This window comes from Oncorhynchus mykiss, chromosome 18 (assembly GCF_057628025.1).
Source record: "Oncorhynchus mykiss isolate SJ-2025 chromosome 18, ASM5762802v1, whole genome shotgun sequence".
NCBI classification, from domain to species: domain Eukaryota; kingdom Metazoa; phylum Chordata; class Actinopteri; order Salmoniformes; family Salmonidae; genus Oncorhynchus; species Oncorhynchus mykiss.
In genome coordinates this window covers 13,890,106-13,909,644 of record NC_143039.1, presented here as the reverse complement: position 1 = coordinate 13,909,644, position 19,539 = coordinate 13,890,106, and the positions used below count along the sequence as shown (strand labels likewise).

At 47.5% G+C, this 19,539-nt stretch overlaps 2 protein-coding genes across 3 annotated transcripts; one reads left to right on the top strand and one right to left on the bottom strand.

Annotated features, from left to right (window-relative positions):
* Window positions 1–1,325: 1,325 nt before the first annotated feature.
* LOC110518202 (uncharacterized) lies at window positions 1,326–2,616 on the bottom strand. Its single transcript, XM_021595879.3, has 3 exons — window positions 2,510–2,616; window positions 2,100–2,207; window positions 1,326–2,012 (listed from the first exon to the last, which is right to left on the bottom strand). The coding sequence occupies exon 3, from the start codon at window positions 1,980–1,982 to the stop codon at window positions 1,425–1,427; it is 558 nt and encodes a 185-aa protein (XP_021451554.2). The 5' UTR covers window positions 1,983–2,012; window positions 2,100–2,207; window positions 2,510–2,616; the 3' UTR covers window positions 1,326–1,424.
* A 2,436-nt stretch (window positions 2,617–5,052) lies between these two features.
* marchf4a (membrane-associated ring finger (C3HC4) 4a) lies at window positions 5,053–17,896 on the top strand. Of its 2 annotated transcripts, XM_036951548.2 has the most exons (5): window positions 5,098–6,199; window positions 6,417–6,789; window positions 15,675–15,830; window positions 16,253–16,445; window positions 16,772–17,896. In XM_036951548.2, exons 2-5 carry the CDS (start codon window positions 6,454–6,456, stop codon window positions 17,260–17,262), a joined length of 1,176 nt encoding a protein of 391 aa, XP_036807443.2. In that variant the 5' UTR covers window positions 5,098–6,199; window positions 6,417–6,453; the 3' UTR covers window positions 17,263–17,896. The 2 variants fall into 2 exon arrangements, with proteins under 2 accessions (XP_036807442.2, XP_036807443.2); XM_036951547.2 differs by having other exon boundaries at window positions 5,053–6,789.
* The last annotated feature ends 1,643 nt before the right edge of the window (window positions 17,897–19,539 follow it).

Genomic DNA, 19,539 nt, shown 5'->3' with positions numbered 1-19,539 from the left:
CATCTCTATTTCCCAGATATGTTTCACTCTCTCTGGTATTCCAGGAGTCCTCGGCCCGTATTCATAATCTCAAATCTAGGATCAGGTCAAAACTGATCCTCGATCAGCACTCCGAATCTGAAACCATTTAGGAATATGGGCTCTTTGGATGATGTTAATGTGCGGTGGAGGGATGAAGATTCTGTGAAATGCAATTGCAGCTTTTAACCAGCAGGGGGAGTCCGAAACACAGCCTACATAGGCCGACTAACTACAACATGGTGTTGAAATGATCAAGAGTAGCTAAATGCTGCCTCGTTGTGTCCTATTTCAGTAATACAGGGGAAAGTGATGAGTGGGACCAATCTTTTGAGTGTGATCCCAATTAAAAGTCTGTGGTTTGAACAAGATTTTCTTTGATAAAAAACATCTTATCATCTTCAAATGTTTTAGAAGTAGACAGCAAAATAATGACATTCTCATTGTCGTTGACAGAATTTTGTTCCACCTGAGTGAGTCTGATGACAAGTCAGAGACCACTATGACACACCAAATGATGACCACCAATCAGAGACCACTATGATGACACACCAAATGATGACCACCAATCAGAGACCACTATGATGACACACCAAATGATGACCACCAATCAGAGACCACTATGATGACACACCAAATGATGACCACCAATCAGAGACCACTCTGAGACACACCAAATACGGTTGATGGATCTTTTTAAGTCTTCTTCTAATGGGGAAATTAATCCAAAAATATCTGAAAGTAATCAGATTACATGACTGAGTTTTGGTAATCCAAAAGTTACCTTACTAATTACAGTGTTGGGCAGGTGACTAGTAACTGTAATAGATTACATTTAGAAAGTAACCTACACAACCCTGGTTGATGATGCCTGTGTCTTGTGCACTGATGAAGGTCTGACGACCGAATGCTCAGCCTAAATCAATAGAAAGTTGTGCATTTTTTTATTTTTTTATTTTACCTTTATTTAACCAGGCAAGTCAGTTAAGAACAAATTCTTATTTTCAATGACGGCCTAGGAACAGTGGGTTAACTGCCTGTTCAGGGGCAGAACGACAGATTTGTACTCATTGATCCTGAGTGTGCGGAGACTCCTTTTCATTTAAATGTGTCTTTTGCACAAATCAATGACAGGCCCCTGCAAATAATGTTGTGTTTGACTCTAAATGTCTACAACAACTTCATATAAGCCTAACCTTACGTGTTTCCAAAACACTGATCGTTTTGGTAAGGAAAGCAAAAATGCAAGTAAGCGTTTCATTGGACAGTGTATACCATGTGTATCCTGCACAGATGACTAATACAACTTGAAATTGAAAGGCTTTACTTGAAACATCTAATGAGGCTGTCACAGAGGTCCGTCAGACACATAGGTACAAAAGCAGATTTGGTCTGGTAGCCCGAAGCTATACTGGTACATCTCTGTTCCTCACAATCCTGGATGCAGGTTGGATTTTACTCTTTACTTTCGCAGATCCAGCTTTAAGCTTCTTGTTCTTGCTGCTTTTCTCAGTCTTTTGCACATCGGGCACAGACTCAGGACTCCAAACGGACTCTATGGGATGCTTTGGATCCATCACAGACCTCGAGGTGGATATCCGTCTGGACAGGCTCTGATTCGATAAACTGGGTGCCTGTGTCTGCATAGACTTCTGTCTGGACAGGCTCTGTTTCGATAAACTGGGTGCCTGTGTCTGCATAGACTTCTGTCTGGACAGTTCTGGTGGCGAGAGCAGCACGCTGATCTTGCTGGACCCCAGGATCGGCTGTTCGAAGCACCAGCCACAGCACCAGCTGAATATGACAGCTAGAGTCAGGGTGATGACGATGGTGCAGAAGATGAATACGACGAGGAAGCCACCAATGCTCCACATGTCGTGGAAGCCCTCATCGGACAGCTTGGAGAAGAGCCTCTCATAGAGGTAGGTCCAGTCCTTGGAGATGTTTCTTGCCATGGCTGCCATCTTGGCTCTGGCTCCAGTGTCTTCATTCACCTGTACGGTCATTGAGGTCAATGTCAATTCTCTAATAACCATAGCAATGTGGAAGATACCATTCTGTAAAACATAAATGACACTTACCTCTTGATCACCAGCTATTACTCTGATAGAGAAGAACACACATATACATACTATGTGTGAAGCTTCTGGACTACTACATCATTGACGTCCATTTCAGATCCACTTTATCTGTATTCATTCAGAAATAAGAAGATATTGTTGCACGGACATGTAATCTTTGAATGAACAGTAATTCTTTATAATTTCCATCCAGAAAACGAATAATAGCTTCCATCATAACGAAGCCAAGTGCCACTGTCAGTACCAATGAACAAACTGGACAGAGGACCTCAGCTAGCTAGCCAGCTAGCTTTAGTTAGCTTGTTAGCTACTACTGTCAAGTTGCAATAATTGAGCCATGACGAAGTGTGTTAACTTAGGCAACTTTCATTATCATAAAATTCCTTCGTGAGAGCGTTACTTCAACTTACCAAAATTGTTAGTAGGACGTTGGCAAACTATATGGCTTTTATTTGAACCGGAGGATCAGCGGTCACATCGGAAATTCTTGGTAACCATGGTAACGTCGTCATCAACGTTCGCCACGTGTTACATTAAATTGCTCCAAGCCAAACGCCTAGGAATTCTATGTAGAGAGCATGTATCTTCTTCCTAATGTTAGCTAGCCTACTTTAGAACTATTCGTTGAGTTACTTTTAAATATGCATGAGGAATTTCGAGATGGTAGACCTACAGGCTTGTGGTAGATAAGTTGGGGTGAGCAAGTGAAATATATATTTTTTTTAACTAACTGAAAAGTTATCCAATATTGAATTGCTCTAGCCTAAACTCATATTCAGTTGCCCCAAGGAAAAGGAATACAGGAAAAGTTAGTACTGTAATTATGGTTACTACATAAACAATTATAATGCTTTTCACAAGTAAAGAGGCCTGATCACTGTATCATTCATGTGCTCTTTTTATACCAACCCTGGTCATTAGGTTCTGGCTGCAAGCTAGTGTTTCATGCTAGACGCTGTGATACCAGCAACACTAATTGGCAGAGATGGAATTCCTCAGGGGCCTGATTCATCTCCTAGTTCCCAGCACGGAGAGGGGCTTATGTAGGGGTCATACAGACGGGTGCTGTGTGCACACACGCGCAGAGGCAGGCACACAGACACGCACTCACACACACACATACACACAGGCAAAATGCTACTGTACTACTGTTGTCTTATACTGCACCAATTTCCTTCGCATAGGCCTCTAAGTACAGGACAGTACAGTATAGTTTGGGTAATCTAGGATATTGTGCCTGCCAGTCTGTCACTTCTCTAGACTTAAGCCCCACTGTAAGACAAGACATCAGACAGAAAACAGTAGTCCCTCTAGCAGTGTAAGCTTTACTGAGAGGATGTACCATGTGTGTGTATGTGTGTGTGTGTGTGTGTGTGTGTGTGTGTGTGTGTTTTAGCAGAGGATCTGCAGGAAATATGGGATAATCCCCTTTTTAAGATAACTTTCCTTGAGAATAATGTGTTTCTTTCTCTAAAGCCCCAATTGTTACCACATAATCCTCAGAAATATATACATAAACCACGCATCAGTGGGGGAGAGAGAGATTCAGCATTCAGCACCACAGACAGCTCAGAGAGAGAAAAGGAGATAGCACATTAGTCTGACATTGATTAAAATTACATTGTTTACAAACAATGGAGTAAAACAAGCTTATATGTTGGGTTCTGATGGGGTACGACAGTTGAACTAAGCTCAATTAAAAGTTACATTCTTCAAGAATCAATGTGTATATAATATATCATTAATTTAGAAGTCTAAAAATATATGTACCAATCACAGATTTCCCCTTTAAAAGTCCTTGTTTTTGTTATCAGAAAGATAGAGATACTGACAGGCTACATTACAGTAGATGAGGGACACTCATATTCCATCACAGAGCAGGACGTCACACTGACAGTAGCCTACACCCTGAGGTCAGATTGTGTGATGTAACAATGACTTATGTCATATGACAGATAGGATGACCCTCACACCGCACTGGCCATTGCAAGCAGTGTCAAACATACAGTATTGATAAAGAATCATAATTGTTCTGCATTGTCGAGAGAGAGAGCGAGAGAGAGAGAGAGAGAGAGAAAGAGAGCATGGGAGAGAGTGAGAGAGAGATGAGAGAACACGGGCGATTAAGAGAAGTTTCTTGAACAGTGTAAATTGTTTGGGGTTAATGCTAGTGGTGGTGGGAAGTCCTACAACAGTGTGACATATTTCCCTGGGCCTGGGGGAAACTGCAGCAGTGAGTGGGCCACTCCTCTGATTGCATCCCAAATGGCACCTTTCCAAATGGCACTATATAGGGAATAGGGTGTCATTTGGGCCACGCTCACTCAGACTGGCTCACTTGTCTCTTCAGACGCATGTTGAAGAGAAAGGAGATGGAGAGAATTCAACTCTACTGGTGTGTGTGTGTGTGTGTGTGTGTGTGTGTGTGTGTGTGTGTGTGTACTGTCACTTACTGCCAGGGTTCAGCAGGTTCAGGGAAGGCTGTAGTGTGGCACTAAGCACACTAGGCAGACCAGAATATATAAATACCTAGTGTATAGGGGATAGTCTGCTGTGCATTATTCAACAGCCACAGCCCATATAGCATGATAAGGCACCTCCAATTGAGACCTATACATACATCTTTTGTATTTGTTTAAGCAACTTGTTTGCTAAATGTGAACAGCCTACGTTCCCCAATATATATATATTTTTTTTAGATATACCATTTTCGTTGTTGGACATAAAAGACTGTAAAATCACCAGAAAATCATCTCAAAGTATTTTTTATTTTATTTATTAAATCTGTTCCCAAGTCTTCCCACACGCAAATAATGGGATGTGTGATCTTATCCCAATGTAATCAAGGTTTGACATTATTCTGTTTTTGTCAAATACTATATCTGTTTGGGATTCTTGTTTAATCTATTATTTCATCTCATTCATCCCAAGTGTTATCTTGTTGCTATCCGAGATGAGACGAGCCAGCCCATGCTCGCCCCCTTTCTTGCCTCACGCTGGTGTTCCAGACGGGCCCGCGCCTGGGAGCTGTCCCATCCTTAATGGTGCTGAACCCGCGGCGAGAAAAGAACCATCGAGTCGAATGGATTTCAAAAGCACAGAGACAACGGCCACAACAACCACTTCTCTCCGGTTTCGCTGCTCCTGTCGATCCAAAGGCATGACACCAACCGTTTTGGGGTGAATTAAAACACTGTTATGTCGTTAAAATATGTGGATTACCCGCTTGTAAAGAGGATGCTCCGTGTGAGAGAAAATGACGGTAGGAGGCTAGGCTCTGTGGAAGCGAAGCCCAGGGCATGTTCGTGACATCCCTAAATGATCTTGTAGGCTTTTGTTGTGGGAATAGCCTCAACCTCCTCAGACAGACCGTTGAATTGACAGGCAACGAACGCAAACTACCGTGGACACTATATTAGACTACAGCCGAGGACCTAACCTTTAAAGCATCCATCAGGATAGAGTATAGAGAAAGGACGATTTAAACAGGGCTCGACTGGTCAACGGGGTGGGGGGTGGCGGTTATATCAAGGACCACTGGCCACATAGCGACTGTTATTACAACATGTAATGGGACATTGTTGGTAGAAGGGCCGTAAAGAAACAAAGCTGTTGGATTAATGGAACCAGATAGGCTACAACACAGGATTGATAAAGGGCAACGGGAGAGTAGGCTAGATAATAAGAATGAAACGATCGCAATAGTATAGTCTTGATCCCAAGATTCGGTTTGTGATGCCATTGGAATGAAATGGGCAGATGCTCAGCTATGTGCCTGCCCGTTTTCTCTAAGGTATATGAGACACGTAAGTCTATTTGTTTGATATGTAGTCAGGGTTTTCCTGTAACCTGAGCAATTACTTAGTTACAGGCATAAGCGAGCTCCAAGGCTAGTGCACGATAGGGTTATCTGACAAGGCTGAGAAATGATGTGTGGTGGTGCGCGCACACCAACTCGTTCGATTTATTCCGGCTGATTCGAGTTTAGAATTCAGAGCTAAATTGAAAATAGCTGTTGAGAGAAAGAATGTCATTCAACCCAACTGGAAAACACACAACAGAGGAGACTCCTCTTTCCGATCATCCTCAACGAAATAACAGTAAGCTTTTCCTTTTCTCTTCATGTGCTCTGCACGTTTCTGAATAGAAATCTACACCTGTATCCTCCTATAGAAACAGACACATGTTGTTGTCTCTCGGGGTGGTTGTATGGTGCTGGGGATTGTTGAGCCGGAGACCGATGCTGCTCCGCCGCCAGGGCATGTCCAAAGGCCGCTGTTGCGTTTTGTTCAGTGACCTGAAGGTTTTCTTACTCAGACCGCCGGTCCCGGCTCCGCCATCGGTGATCATCTCCATGAACGGACAATACACGGACAGCAATGGGTCCGGCATCGGCATTGATGTTGCCATCGACAACAGCAACTCTGCAGCGAGTGCACCTTCACCAGAGGCGGATGGTTATGCTACCCCTGGCCCGCCGACAGGAGAGCCTCCTTCTGCCGGGACAAACGAGCCTAAAGCGACAGAGGAATGGCAGCATGCTACGGGACAGACTGGACCCCTGGACTATGGCAGCTCCGAGGAGGACTGCTCCAAAGAGAAGTGTGAGGAGAGATTCTCCCAGAACAGTCGCACAGACAGTGGTGTTAGGACTCCCCAGTGCAGGATATGTTTCCAAGGTCCAGAACAGGTGAGTGGCCTTACAGGTAGACAATAGACATATAGGTAGACCTATGGTCAGACATTGACTGTATATGACTAATTGTTGCTAACAAGGATGTTTTTCAAAGTGTTTCAAAAACAATGGCGCTGTCCATGGAGCTGAAGGGCTGAAAAATCCTCTCTCTCTCTCTGTCTCTTTCTCTCTCTTTCTCCCTCCCTCTCAACACTGTGCATGTTGTGGATCCCAAACACGCAGGCGCAATTATATGCTTGAGAACAGAAATAATGATTTTCTAACTTACTCACTTCCCATGGCCATGTAAAAGGTAGGAGTACTAGAATTCACAGAGCCGGGCCTGTCTTAGAAGAGATAGGAACAGAACATGACAGAAGAAGGCCTGTCTTAGACAGAAGAGATAGGGACAGAACATGACAGAGGAAGCCCTGTCTTAGACAGAAGAGATAGGAACAGAACATGACAGAGGAAGGCCTGTCTTAGACAGAAGAGATAGGAACAGAACATGACAGAGGAAGGCCTGTCTTAGACAGAAGAGATAGGAACAGAACATGACAGAGGAAGCCCTGTCTTGGAAGAGATAGGAACAGAACATAACAGAGGAATCCCTGTCTTAGAAGAGATAGGAACAGAACATGACAGAGGAAGCCCTGTCTTGGAAGAGATAGGAACAGAACATAACAGAGGAAGCCCTGACTTAGAAGAGATAGGGACAGAACATGACAGAGGAAGCCCTGTCTTAGACAGAAGAGATAGGGACAGAACATGACAGAGGAAGCCCTGTCTTAGACAGAAGAGATAGGGACAGAACATGACAGAGGAAGCCCTGTCTTAGACAGAAGAGATAGGGACAGAACATGACAGAGGAAGCCCTGTCTTAGACAGAAGAGATAGGGACAAAACATGACAGAGGAAGCCCTGTCTTAGACAGAAGAGATAGGGACAGAACATGACAGAGGAAGCCCTGTCTTAGAAGAGATAGGAATAGAACATTACAGAGGAAGCCCTGTCTTAGAAGAGATAGGGACAGAACATGACAGAGGAAGCCCTGTCTTAGACAGAAGAGATAGGGACAGAACATGACAGAGGAAGCCCTGTCTTAGAAGAGATAGGAACAGAACATGACAGAGGAAGCCCTGTCTTAGACAGAAGAGATAGGGACAGAACATGACAGAGGAAGCCCTGTCTTAGACAGAAGAGATAGGAACAGAACATGACAGAGGAAGCCCTGTCTTAGACAGAAGAGATAGGGACAGAACATGACAGAGGAAGCCCTGTCTTAGACAGAAGAGATAGGAACAGAACATGACAGAGGAAGCCCTGTCTTAGACAGAAGAGATAGGGACAGAACATGACAGAGGAAGCCCTGTCTTAGACAGAAGAGATAGGGACAAAACATGACAGAGGAAGCCCTGTCTTAGACAGAAGAGATAGGGACAGAACATGACAGAGGAAGCCCTGTCTTAGAAGAGATAGGAATAGAACATTACAGAGGAAGCCCTGTCTTAGAAGAGATAGGGACAGAACATGACAGAGGAAGCCCTGTCTTAGACAGAAGAGATAGGGACAGAACATGACAGAGGAAGCCCTGTCTTAGACAGAAGAGATAGGGACAGAACATGACAGAGGAAGCCCTGTCTTAGAAGAGATAGGAACAGAACATGACAGAGGAAGCCCTGTCTTAGACAGAAGAGATAGGGAAAAGAACATGACAGAGGAAGACCTGTCTTAGACAGAAGAGATAGGAAAAGAACATGACAGAGGAAGCCCTGTCTTAGACAGAACATACAGGGACAGAACATGACAGAGGAAGCCCTGTCTTAGACAGAAGAGACAGGAACAGAACATGACAGAGGAAGACCTGGGGAAGTAGTGGATTCAAGTAACACAGGGTACATCTCAATAGTCTAAAGGGGATTCCTCTCCTAAAATCTCCAGTTCCAGGTGTTTGCTTTCCACCTGTCCTGGTCTTTGACGTCATCAGATGGAGCCAAGGAGAGGGAAAGGACACCACTTTAGAATATTGAGATCCGGCCAGGGACTGTAGCTAGGACCACATGGCCTTGGATTACCTGACTCAGAAGAACTCCCATCTGCAAAGTATCCGGCCCACCTAGACAATTCAGTGTGAAGGTGGGTTGATGATTGAATAGGTGCTGGTGCATCAGGGCCAACATGGGTCGCCAGTTTGCCTGGGCGGGGGGTCTCTGGGTCGCCAGTTTGCCTGGGCGGGGGTCTCTAGGTCGCCAGTTTGCCTGGGTGGGGGGTCTCTGGGTCACTTGTATGCCTGGGCGGGGGTCCTTGCGTAACAAAAAGTTGAAGACCCCTGAATTTGCCCCATCTTCACCCAGTCTCTCAGTGATGAAGACATCCTCATGGTCTGTCCCTGTGTTGACATTTAGGTAGACACTAGTCTAGTGTCTGATGATGCCCGTTGGAGAACACTAGAGAGCATCTCTCTCTCTCTCTCTGCTCTAAATGACATCACATTATAGAGCACTACTGCCTGGAGTGGTAGTTGCAGTCAGCCTGTCTCTGGGTGGCAGGCTGCTGAAAGCTTTTTGGCGCTGAGGATAAATTAATATGTGTCCCAAATGGCACCCTAGTTGCTATCTAGTGCACTACTTTAGACCAGGGCCCATAAGGTGGCCCCTAGGGTGCCATTTGAGCTGCATCCTCAGTATAAAGAGTGTGTTAAAGCTTTGGCTCAGTCTGGGAGCAGGAGGAGGAAATAAAACACATTCAGGAGAACCAGTGATGCTGTCTGTCAATCTGAAAGGTCTCCTATTCATTCATACTCTCTCCTCCCTCCTCTCCCACCCCCCTCTCTCTCCTCCCTCCTCTCTCTCCTCCCCCCCTCTCTCTCTCCTCCCTCCTCTCTCTCCTCCCCCCCTCTCTCTCTCCTCCCTCCTCTCTCTCCTCCCCCCCTCTCTCTCTCCTCCCTCCTCTCTCTCCTCCTGACCTCTCTCTCCTCCACCCCTTCTCTCTCTCCTCCCCCCTCTCTCTCCCCTTCTCTCTCTCTCTCCCCCCCTCTCTCTCTCTCCTCCCCTTCTCTCTCTCTCCCCCCACTCTCTCTCCTCCCCCTCTCTCTCTCTCCTCACCCCTCTCTCTCCCCCTCTCTCTCTCCCCCCCTCTCTCTCTCTCTCTCCCTCTCTCTCTCTCCCCCCCTCTTTCTCTCCCCCCCTCTCTCTCTCCCCCCCCTCTCTCTCTCCTCCTCCCCCCTCTCTCACTCAGCCTAGTCTAATATGTTATTGAATGTAAACCCTGTTTCAGACACTTGTTGAACCTACTCTGCTACTCTGATTCCTGTCACAGACAGTACAGGACAGTTGGTTCCCCGGGCGGTTTAGGTTGAATTAGGTTGGATAACCAACGTACCGGTTCAGACCTCTTTTCAACTCACGTTGTTGTAGCCTAACTACCAGACAGCAGGCTGCACACATACATTTATCTGCCAGCCAGGGCCAGCTTTTCTATGTCTTTATTGTGTAGTATCCACCTGTTTGTATTACATAGATAGTGTGAAATTGAGTCTAGATAATTGCCTGTCTTTCTCTGAAGAAAGGAACAGGAGAGATGTCATTATAGATGTTTGGCTTTAGAAAAGTGCTCTTCTGGGTGTTTGTGTTAACAACTGAAACATGAAAGCAAGAGAATGACCTTCTTGAAAGGCTGTTTCCGCCCTCTCTGTGTCTCTCTGTGTGTCGCTCTGTGTCTCGCTCTGTCTCTCTCTATGTCTCTCTGTGTGTCTCTCTTTGTGTCTCTCTGTGTCTCTCTCTGTCTCTCTCTCTCTGTGTCTCGCTCTGTGTCTCTCTCTATGTCTCTCTGTGTGTCTCTCTTTGTGTCTCTCTGTGTCTCTCTCTGTGTCTCTCTCTCTGTGTCTCTCTCTGTGTCTCTCTCTCTGTCTCTCTCTCTGTCTCTCTCTGTGTCTCTCTCTGTGTCTCTCTCTCTCTCTGCGTATCTCTGTGTGTCTGTGTCTCTCTCTGTGTCTCTCGGTGTGTCTCTCTCTCTGTGTCTCTCTCTGTGTCTCTCTCTCTGTGTCTCTCTCTCTGCATATCTCTCTGTGTCTCTCTCTGTGTCTCTCTCTCTGTGTCTGTCTCGCTGTGTCTCTCGCTCTGTGTCTCTCGCTCTGTGTCTCTCGCTCTGTGTCTCTCTCTGTGTCTCTCTCTCTGTGTCTCTCTCTGTGTCTCTCTCTGTGTCTCTCTCTGTGTGTCTGTATCTCTCTAATAAAAGAGGTTGCATGGGTCCTTAGGAAAAACAACATTTGAGCCTGGATATGGTGAGCCTGGATATGGTGAGCCTGGATATGGTGAGCCTGGATATGGTGAGCCTGGATATGGTGGGCCTGGATATGGTGAGCCTGGATATGGTGAGCCTGGATATGGTGAGCCTGGATATGGTGAGCCTGGATATGGTGAGCCTGGATATGGTGAGCCTGGATATGGTGAGCCTGGCAGATTCAAGACTACCCACCATCACTGCTGACCCTTTACATAGTTGATCCTGCTTCTTATTAGAGAAGATCCTGGTGAAGGATTCATCTGACCAGAGAGGATGTGGCCTGGTCATGATAACCATGGTAGCTGTGAGATGTCTGGAACCAGAGAGGATGTGGCCTGGTCATGATAACCATGGTAGCTGTGAGATGTCTGGAACCAGAGAGGATTTGGCCTGGTCATGATAACCATGGTAGCTGTGAGATGTCTGGAACCAGAGAGGATGTGGCCTGGTCATGATAACCATGGTAGCTGTGAGATGTCTGGAACCAGAGAGGATGTGGCCTGGTCATGATTACCATGGTAGCTGTGAGATGTCTAGAACCAGAGAGGATGTGGCCTGGTCATGATAACCATGGTAGCTGTGAGATGTCTGGAACCAGAGAGGATGTGGCCTGGTCATGATAACCATAGTAGCTGTGAGATGTCTGGAACCAGAGAGGATGTGGCCTGGTCATGATAACCATGGTAGCTGTGAGATGTCTGGAACCAGAGAGGATGTGGCCTGGTCATGATAACCATGGTAGCTGTGAGATGTCTGGAACCAGAGAGGATGTGGCCTGGTCATGATAACCATGGTAGCTGTGAGATGTCTGGAACCAGAGAGGATGTGGCCTGGTCATGATAACCATGGTAGCTGTGAGATGTCTGGAACCAGAGAGGATGTGGCCTGGTCATGATAACCATGGTAGCTGTGAGATGTCTGGAACCAGAGAGGATGTGGCCTGGTCATGATAACCATGGTAGCTGTGAGATGTCTGGAACCAGAGAGGATGTAGCCTGGTCATGATAACCATGGTAGCTGTGAAATGTCTGGAACCAGAGAGGATGTGGCCTGGTCATGATAACCATGGTAGCTGTGAGATGTCTGGAACCAGAGAGGATGTGGCCTGGTCATGATAACCATGGTAGCTGTGAGATGTCTGGAACCAGAGAGGATGTGGCCTGGTCATGATAACCATGGTAGCTGTGAGATGTCTGGAACCAGAGAGGATGTGGCCTGGTCATGATAACCATGGTAGCTGTGAGATGTCTGGAACCAGAGAGGATGTGGCCTGGTCATGATAACCATGGTAGCTGTGAGATGTCTGGAACCAGAGAGGATGTGGCCTGGTCATGATAACCATGGTAGCTGTGAGATGTCTGGAACCAGAGAGGATGTGGCCTGGTCATGATAACCATGGTAGCTGTGAGATGTCTGGAACCAGAGAGGATGTGGCCTGGTCATGATAACCATGGTAGCTGTGAGATGTCTGGAACCAGAGAGGATGTGGCCTGGTCATGATAACCATGGTAGCTGTGAGATGTCTGGAACCAGAGAGGATGTGGCCTGGTCATGATAACCATGGTAGCTGTGAGATGTCTGGAACCAGAGAGGATGTGGCCTGGTCATGATAACCATGGTAGCTGTGAGATGTCTGGAACCAGAGAGGATTTGGCCTGGTCATGATAACCATGGTAGCTGTGAGATGTCTGGAACCAGAGAGGATGTGGCCTGGTCATGATAACCATGGTAGCTGTGAGATGTCTGGAACCAGAGAGGATGTGGCCTGGTCATGATTACCATGGTAGCTGTGAGATGTCTAGAACCAGAGAGGATGTGGCCTGGTCATGATAACCATGGTAGCTGTGAGATGTCTGGAACCAGAGAGGATGTGGCCTGGTCATGATAACCATAGTAGCTGTGAGATGTATGGAACCAGAGAGGATGTGGCCTGGTCATGATAACCATGGTAGCTGTGAAATGTCTGGAACCAGAGAGGATGTGGCCTGGTCATGATAACCATGGTAGCTGTGAGATGTCTGGAACCAGAGAGGATGTGGCCTGGTCATGATAACCATGGTAGCTGTGAGATGTCTGGAACCAGAGAGGATGTGGCCTGGTCATGATAACCATGGTAGCTGTGAGATGTCTGGAACCAGAGAGGATGTGGCCTGGTCATGATAACCATGGTAGCTGTGAGATGTCTGGAACCAGAGAGGATGTGGCCTGGTCATGATAACCATGGTAGCTGTGAGATGTCTGGAACCAGAGAGGATGTAGCCTGGTCATGATAACCATGGTAGCTGTGAAATGTCTGGAACCAGAGAGGATGTGGCCTGGTCATGATAACCATGGTAGCTGTGAGATGTCTGGAACCAGAGAGGATGTGGCCTGGTCATGATAACCATGGTAGCTGTGAGATGTCTGGAACCAGAGAGGATGTGGCCTGGTCATGATAACCATGGTAGCTGTGAGATGTCTGGAACCAGAGAGGATGTGGCCTGGTCATGATAACCATGGTAGCTGTGAGATGTCTGGAACCAGAGAGGATGTGGCCTGGTCATGATAACCATGGTAGCTGTGAGATGTCTGGAACCAGAGAGGATGTGACCTGGTCATGATAACCATGGTAGCTGTGAGATGTCTGGAACCAGAGAGGATGTGGCCTGGTCATGATAACCATGGTAGCTGTGAGATGTCTGGAACCAGAGAGGATGTGGCCTGGTCATGATAACCATGGTAGCTGTGAGATGTCTGGAACCAGAGAGGATGTGGCCTGGTCATGATAACCATGGTAGCTGTGAGATGTCTGGAACCAGAGAGGATGTGGCCTGGTCATGATAACCATGGTAGCTGTGAGATGTCTGGAACCAGAGAGGATGTGGCCTGGTCATGATAACCATGGTAGCTGTGAGATGTCTGGAACCAGAGAGGATGTGGCCTGGTCATGATAACCATGGTAGCTGTGAGATGTCTGGAACCAGAGAGGATGTGACCTGGTCATGATAACCATGGTAGCTGTGAGATGTCTGGAACCAGAGAGGCTGTGGCCTGGTCATGATAACCATGGTAGCTGTGAGATGTCTGGAACCAGAGAGGATGTGGCCTGGTCATGATAACCATGGTAGCTGTGAGATGTCTGGAACCAGAGAGGATGTGGCCTGGTCATGATAACCATGGTAGCTGTGAGATGTCTGGAACCAGAGAGGATGTGGCCTGGTCATGATAACCATGGTAGCTGTGAGATGTCTGGAACCAGAGAGGATGTGGCCTGGTCATGATAACCATGGTAGCTGTGAGATGTCTGGAACCAGAGAGGATGTGGCCTGGTCATGATAACCATGGTAGCTGTGAGATGTCTGGAACCAGAGAGGATGTGACCTGGTCATGATAACCATGGTAGCTGTGAGATGTCTGGAACCAGAATAAATACATTATATTGGTAACACTGATGATAAAAATACACTTTTTAATGAGTGTCACACACTAACGTGTCATCTCACTCTCTCTCACTTTCTCTCACTGAGCTGATAAATCTCTATCACTCTCTCTGAGAGGATTATAAATGACAAGTTCACGGTAGAACGCACTGATGTGAGAATCACACACGCTCACACACACGCACTACACACACAAACTTTCACACATAACAAGATAAGAGCGTTAAGGATTCATCTCTGAGGAGGTCTCTGTTCAAACAGATTACATGAGCTTTGGGAGGTAAGAAAGCAGAAACCACAGCCCTGTCTATCTGTCTGGAGGAAACACGCTGTAGAATCCACACTGTGACAGATACAGAGTCAGTGGGGACATGTAGGTGCAGAACTGAAGGGCACGTTACTGGTAACTCTAGAGACAAGGCTCCAGATCGACTGTTCTCCAGAGCTGGGGTGCACAGGACATGTAGGTGCAGAACTGAAGGGCACGTTACTGGTAACTCTAGAGACAAGGCTCCAGATCGACTGTTCTCCAGAGCTGTGGTGCACAGGACATGTAGAGATAATGTGTCTCCCTATTCTCTACATTGTGCACTACTCCTGCTCTGGCTAAAAGTGATGCACTATATAGAGAATATGGTGCCAGATTAACCCTGTGGCAGCGCCAATTATGTACATAAACCCTGGATTGCTGATGCTACGTATTGGCCAATGAGAGGCTTTGAAGCCATGTGTCGGCCATATTGGTGCTCCCCAGTAGGAACAGACGTCCATAAGAATGAATGGAATTCTACAGTATTTCAATGAAATGTTTCAAGGACAAAATGACATGTATATAAGAATTTTTTGTTTTAGTGTGGACAGTAACATTAGTAATGTAACAAATATATATTTGAAGGAAAATGTTTTCATATATGATATGTTTATCTCACATAATATCATTTAAAAGTCTGCATTAAGGCTGTGATAGAGTAAACATGGCTACATCTAATGTAGACGTTAATACATGCATTTCTTTAGATTCCAAAATATTTTTGACACCGGTGTCGGAGTGTCAAGATGGAGGGGCGATGGCTTCAATACAGCGCCCCCTGTTGTTCATCTAGTGGATATGTAAATCACTGGTCAGCACCCTGGCCGACACTCAGCTGGCTCACTGTAAGACAAACCAATAGCAGCATTTTCCTTTGTGTCCCACAGGGGGAGCTGCTGAGCCCGTGTCGCTGCAGTGGGTCTGTCCGCTGCACCCATGAGCCCTGCCTCATCAAGTGGATCAGTGAGAGGGGCTCCTGGAGCTGTGAGCTCTGCTACTACAAGTATCACGTGGTAGCGATCAGCACCAATAACCCGCTCCAGGTAGGGACAGCTGTGATGGGACTCGCCAGCTCTTGGACTTGAGTCAGGGGGGAGGGTTTTAGGGGATGAAGAGGAGAGTTCTAATTGGGTGTATATCACACAGCACTGCAGAGAGAGAGAGAGGGTTAATACTAGTGTATAGTGTGTATGAATAGTATGGGATGATGATCTCTCTCTTCCTCCCTCTCTCTCCCCCTCCCTCCTCCATCCTCCCCCCCTCCCTTCTCTCCCCCTCCCTCCCTCCCTCCTCCCCATCCCTCCTCCCTATCCCTCCTCTCTCCCCCTCCCTCTCTCTCCCCCTCTCTCCCTCCCCTTCCCTCCTCCCCCTCCCTCTCCCTCCTCCCCATCCCTCCTCCCCCTCCCTCTCCCTCCTCCCCATCCCTCCTCCCTCCTCCCCATCCCTCCTCCCTCCCTCCCTCCAGTGGCAGGCCATCTCTCTGACAGTGATAGAGAAGGTCCAGATAGCAGCAGCCGTGCTGGGCAGCCTGTTCCTCATGTCCTCTATCTCCTGGCTGGTGTGGTCGTCCCTCAGCCCCTCGGCCAAGTGGCAGCGCCAGGACCTGCTCTTCCAGATCTGCTACGCCATGTACGGATTCATGGACCTCGTCTGCATCGGTGAGGCCGGCACACAGAGGAACTCCTCCTCCTCCTCCTCCTCTTCTTCTTCTTCCTTGGTTGATTTATTGGGGGGAAAAGATACACAAGCCAGGGGATTCTAGTTGTTTGCAACATAGTCCCCTATGGAATACACCTCCCTCCTCCTCTCCTCTTCCTTCATTCCCTCTTCTCCAATCAGGACACTTGAGGTGGGACATATATGACTCCCCAGACAGAGCTCTGGAGGACTCACTGTGTGATTAACCAACACTACCAACATGTTGGATTCAGGATGTATTCATGTGTAACTGACAACCTCCCCCTCTTCTTCTCTCTCGTTCAAGCGCTGATCGTCCATGAAGGCCCCTCAGTGTTCAGGATCTTTAACCGCTGGCAGGCAGTGAACCAACAGTGGAAGGTGCTCAACTACGACAAAATCAAAGACACTGAGGACCACCAGAGATCCAGGCTCACGCCCAGGCACCTGGCCCTGCCCAACCCCAGGACGAGTGCTCCTCCCGGGGCAGAGCCGGGGGATGACATGGTCTCCCCCTCCACCTCCTCCCTCATGGCCGCGGTGGCCGCCTCCGCGCCTGGCTACACTGTGACCACAGCCGCAACCGCCAGCCTGACGACGGTGACAACGCAGGACTCAATGTCGGAGCAGGGGCCACCATCCCTGCCAGACCACCACTGTGCGTACAACATCCTCCACCTGCTCACCCAGCACCTCTGGACAACGCAGCAGGAGCCCCGCCCCACTCAAGTCCATCCCCAGCTTCCACAGCCCAGCAACAGCAGCCGGGAGCTGGTCATGAGAGTCACTACGGTCTGAGGCTTCAACTGAGGCCTAACTTTGTTACGTTACAACAACCAACATAAGAGAGAGAGGGGTGTGTGGCCTCATTTTGGGAGTTTGAATGGAGGACTGGGAGATGTTGCTGCTGCTTTACAGAAATGTACATGAAGTTACTCAATGCTGCCTGGGACAGAAAGATGAAGGAGCGAGGGGTAGAGTGTGGGTGAGGGGTAGAGTGTGGGTGAGGGGTAGAGTGTGGGTGAGGGATAGAGTGTGGGTGAGGGGTAGAGTGTGGGTGAGGGATAGAGTGTGGGTGAGGGATAGAGTGTGGGTGAGGGGTAGAGTGTGGGTGAGGGGTAGACTGTGGGTGAGGGATAGAATGTGGGTGAGGGATAGAGTGTGGGTGAGGGATAGAGTGTGGGTGAGGGATAGAATGTGGGTGAGGGATAGAGTGTGGGTGAGGGATAGAGTGTGGGTGAGGGATAGAGTGTGGGTGAGGGGTAGAGTGTGGGTGAGGGGTAGAGTGTGGGTGAGGGTTAGAGTGTGGGTGAGGGGTAGAGTGTGGGTGAGGGGTAGAGTGGTGAGGGGGAGAGTGTGGATGAGGGGGAGAGTGTGGGTGATGGGTAGAGTGTGGGTGAGGGATAGAGTGTGGGTGAGGGATAGAGTGTGGGTGAGGGATAGAGTGTGGGTGAGGGATAGAGTGTGGGTGAGGGATAGAGTGTGGGTGAGGGGTAGAGTGTGGGTGAGGGATAGCATGTGGGTGAGGGATAGAGTGTGGGTGAGGGATAGAATGTGGGTGAGGGATAGAGTGTGGGTGAGGGATAGAGTGTGGGTGAGGGATAGAGTGTAGGTGAGGGATAGAGTGTGGGTGAGGGGTAGAGTGTGGGTGAGGGTTAGAGTGTGGGTGAAGGGTAGAGTGTGGGTGAGGGGTAGAGTGGTGAGGGGGAGAGTGTGGATGAGGGGGAGAGTGTGGGTGAGGGGTAGAGTGTGGGTGAGGGATAGAGTGTGGGTGAGGGATAGAGTGTGGGTGAGGGATAGAGTGTGGGTGAGGGGAGAGTGTGGGTGAGGGGAGAGTGTGGGTGAGGGGGAGAGTGTGGGTGAGGGGTAGAGTATGGGTGAGGGGGAGACGATGGACAGGGGGTGAGGATGGAGAGGTGGAGGGCAAGAGAGAGGGAGAGATTTGCCAGTTTCCTGTGTTTTGACAGCCTTGATGTAATAAAACAAGATTTCCAGATCTGTGTGTGGTGGTCTGATGTAGCAGGAAGGATGTGTGAGGCAGAGCCATTTCTCTCTATATATATAGGACTCTGCTTAGAGGGAGCTGTGATAGATGGCACTGATCTGATGTGATCTACTATGTAGCCTGAGGAAGCTGCAGTTCTCACAGTCGGGATAAATAGACCTTTCTAATTACTATGATGACAGACAGGAGCACAGTTCAGAACAGTGACAGTCCATAACACTAATACCTTCTTACATTAGCTGTTCACAATGACAATTCAGAATGCATCCCAAATGGCACCCTATACCCTACATAGTGCACTACTTTGGACCAGAACCTGATGTTCCCTGTGCAGTCCACTAGTTTTGACCAGGGCCCAGGTTGCTATTTGGGATGCAGGCTGAGATCAAGTTTCAATACAAAACACAAGCCGTCTCCTTCTGAAGAGCTTGAATAGTACGCCACTGACCCGTGGTTAGTTTGGAGTGGCCTAAAGTATGTGGTAATGCATTAACAGTTGAATTATTCATATTGGAATAGGATTCCTTCCTGTCAACTCTGAGACATGGCAGAGGCATCACAGACAGCTTTACATCTTCCCAGAGTCATTTATAAACAGCTTTACATCTTCCCAGAGTCATTTATAAACAGCTTTACATCTTCCCAGAGTCATTTATATACAGCTTTACGTCTTCCCAGAGTCATTTATAAACAGCTTTACATCTTCCCAGAGTCATTTATAAACAGCTTTACATCTTCCCAGAGTCATTTATAAACAGCTTTACATCTTCCCAGAGTCATTTATAAAACAGCTTTACATCTTCCCAGAGTCATTTATAAACAGCTTTACATCTTCCCAGAGTCATTTATAAACAGCTTTACATCTTCCCAGAGTCATTTATAAAACAGCTTTACATCTTCCCAGAGTCATTTATAAAACAGCTTTACATCTTCCCAGAGTCATTTATAAAACAGCTTTACATCTTCCCAGAGTCATTTATAAAACAGCTTTACATCTTCCCAGAGTCATTTATAAACAGCTTTACATCTTCCCAGAGTCATTTATAAACAGCTTTACATCTTCCCAGAGT

Excerpts from the sequence above, each read along its gene's own strand:
- LOC110518202 (XM_021595879.3), bottom strand. The coding sequence starts at position 1,982 with ATGGCAGCCATGGCAAGAAACATCTCCAAGGACTGGACCTACCTCTAT.
- marchf4a (XM_036951547.2), top strand. The coding sequence starts at position 6,283 with ATGTTGTTGTCTCTCGGGGTGGTTGTATGGTGCTGGGGATTGTTGAGC. Across the intron at positions 15,831-16,252 it reads GCACCAATAACCCGCTCCAG|TGGCAGGCCATCTCTCTGAC; the intron begins GTAGGGACAGCT and ends CCCTCCCTCCAG. Across the intron at positions 16,446-16,771 it reads CATGGACCTCGTCTGCATCG|CGCTGATCGTCCATGAAGGC; the intron begins GTGAGGCCGGCA and ends CTCTCGTTCAAG.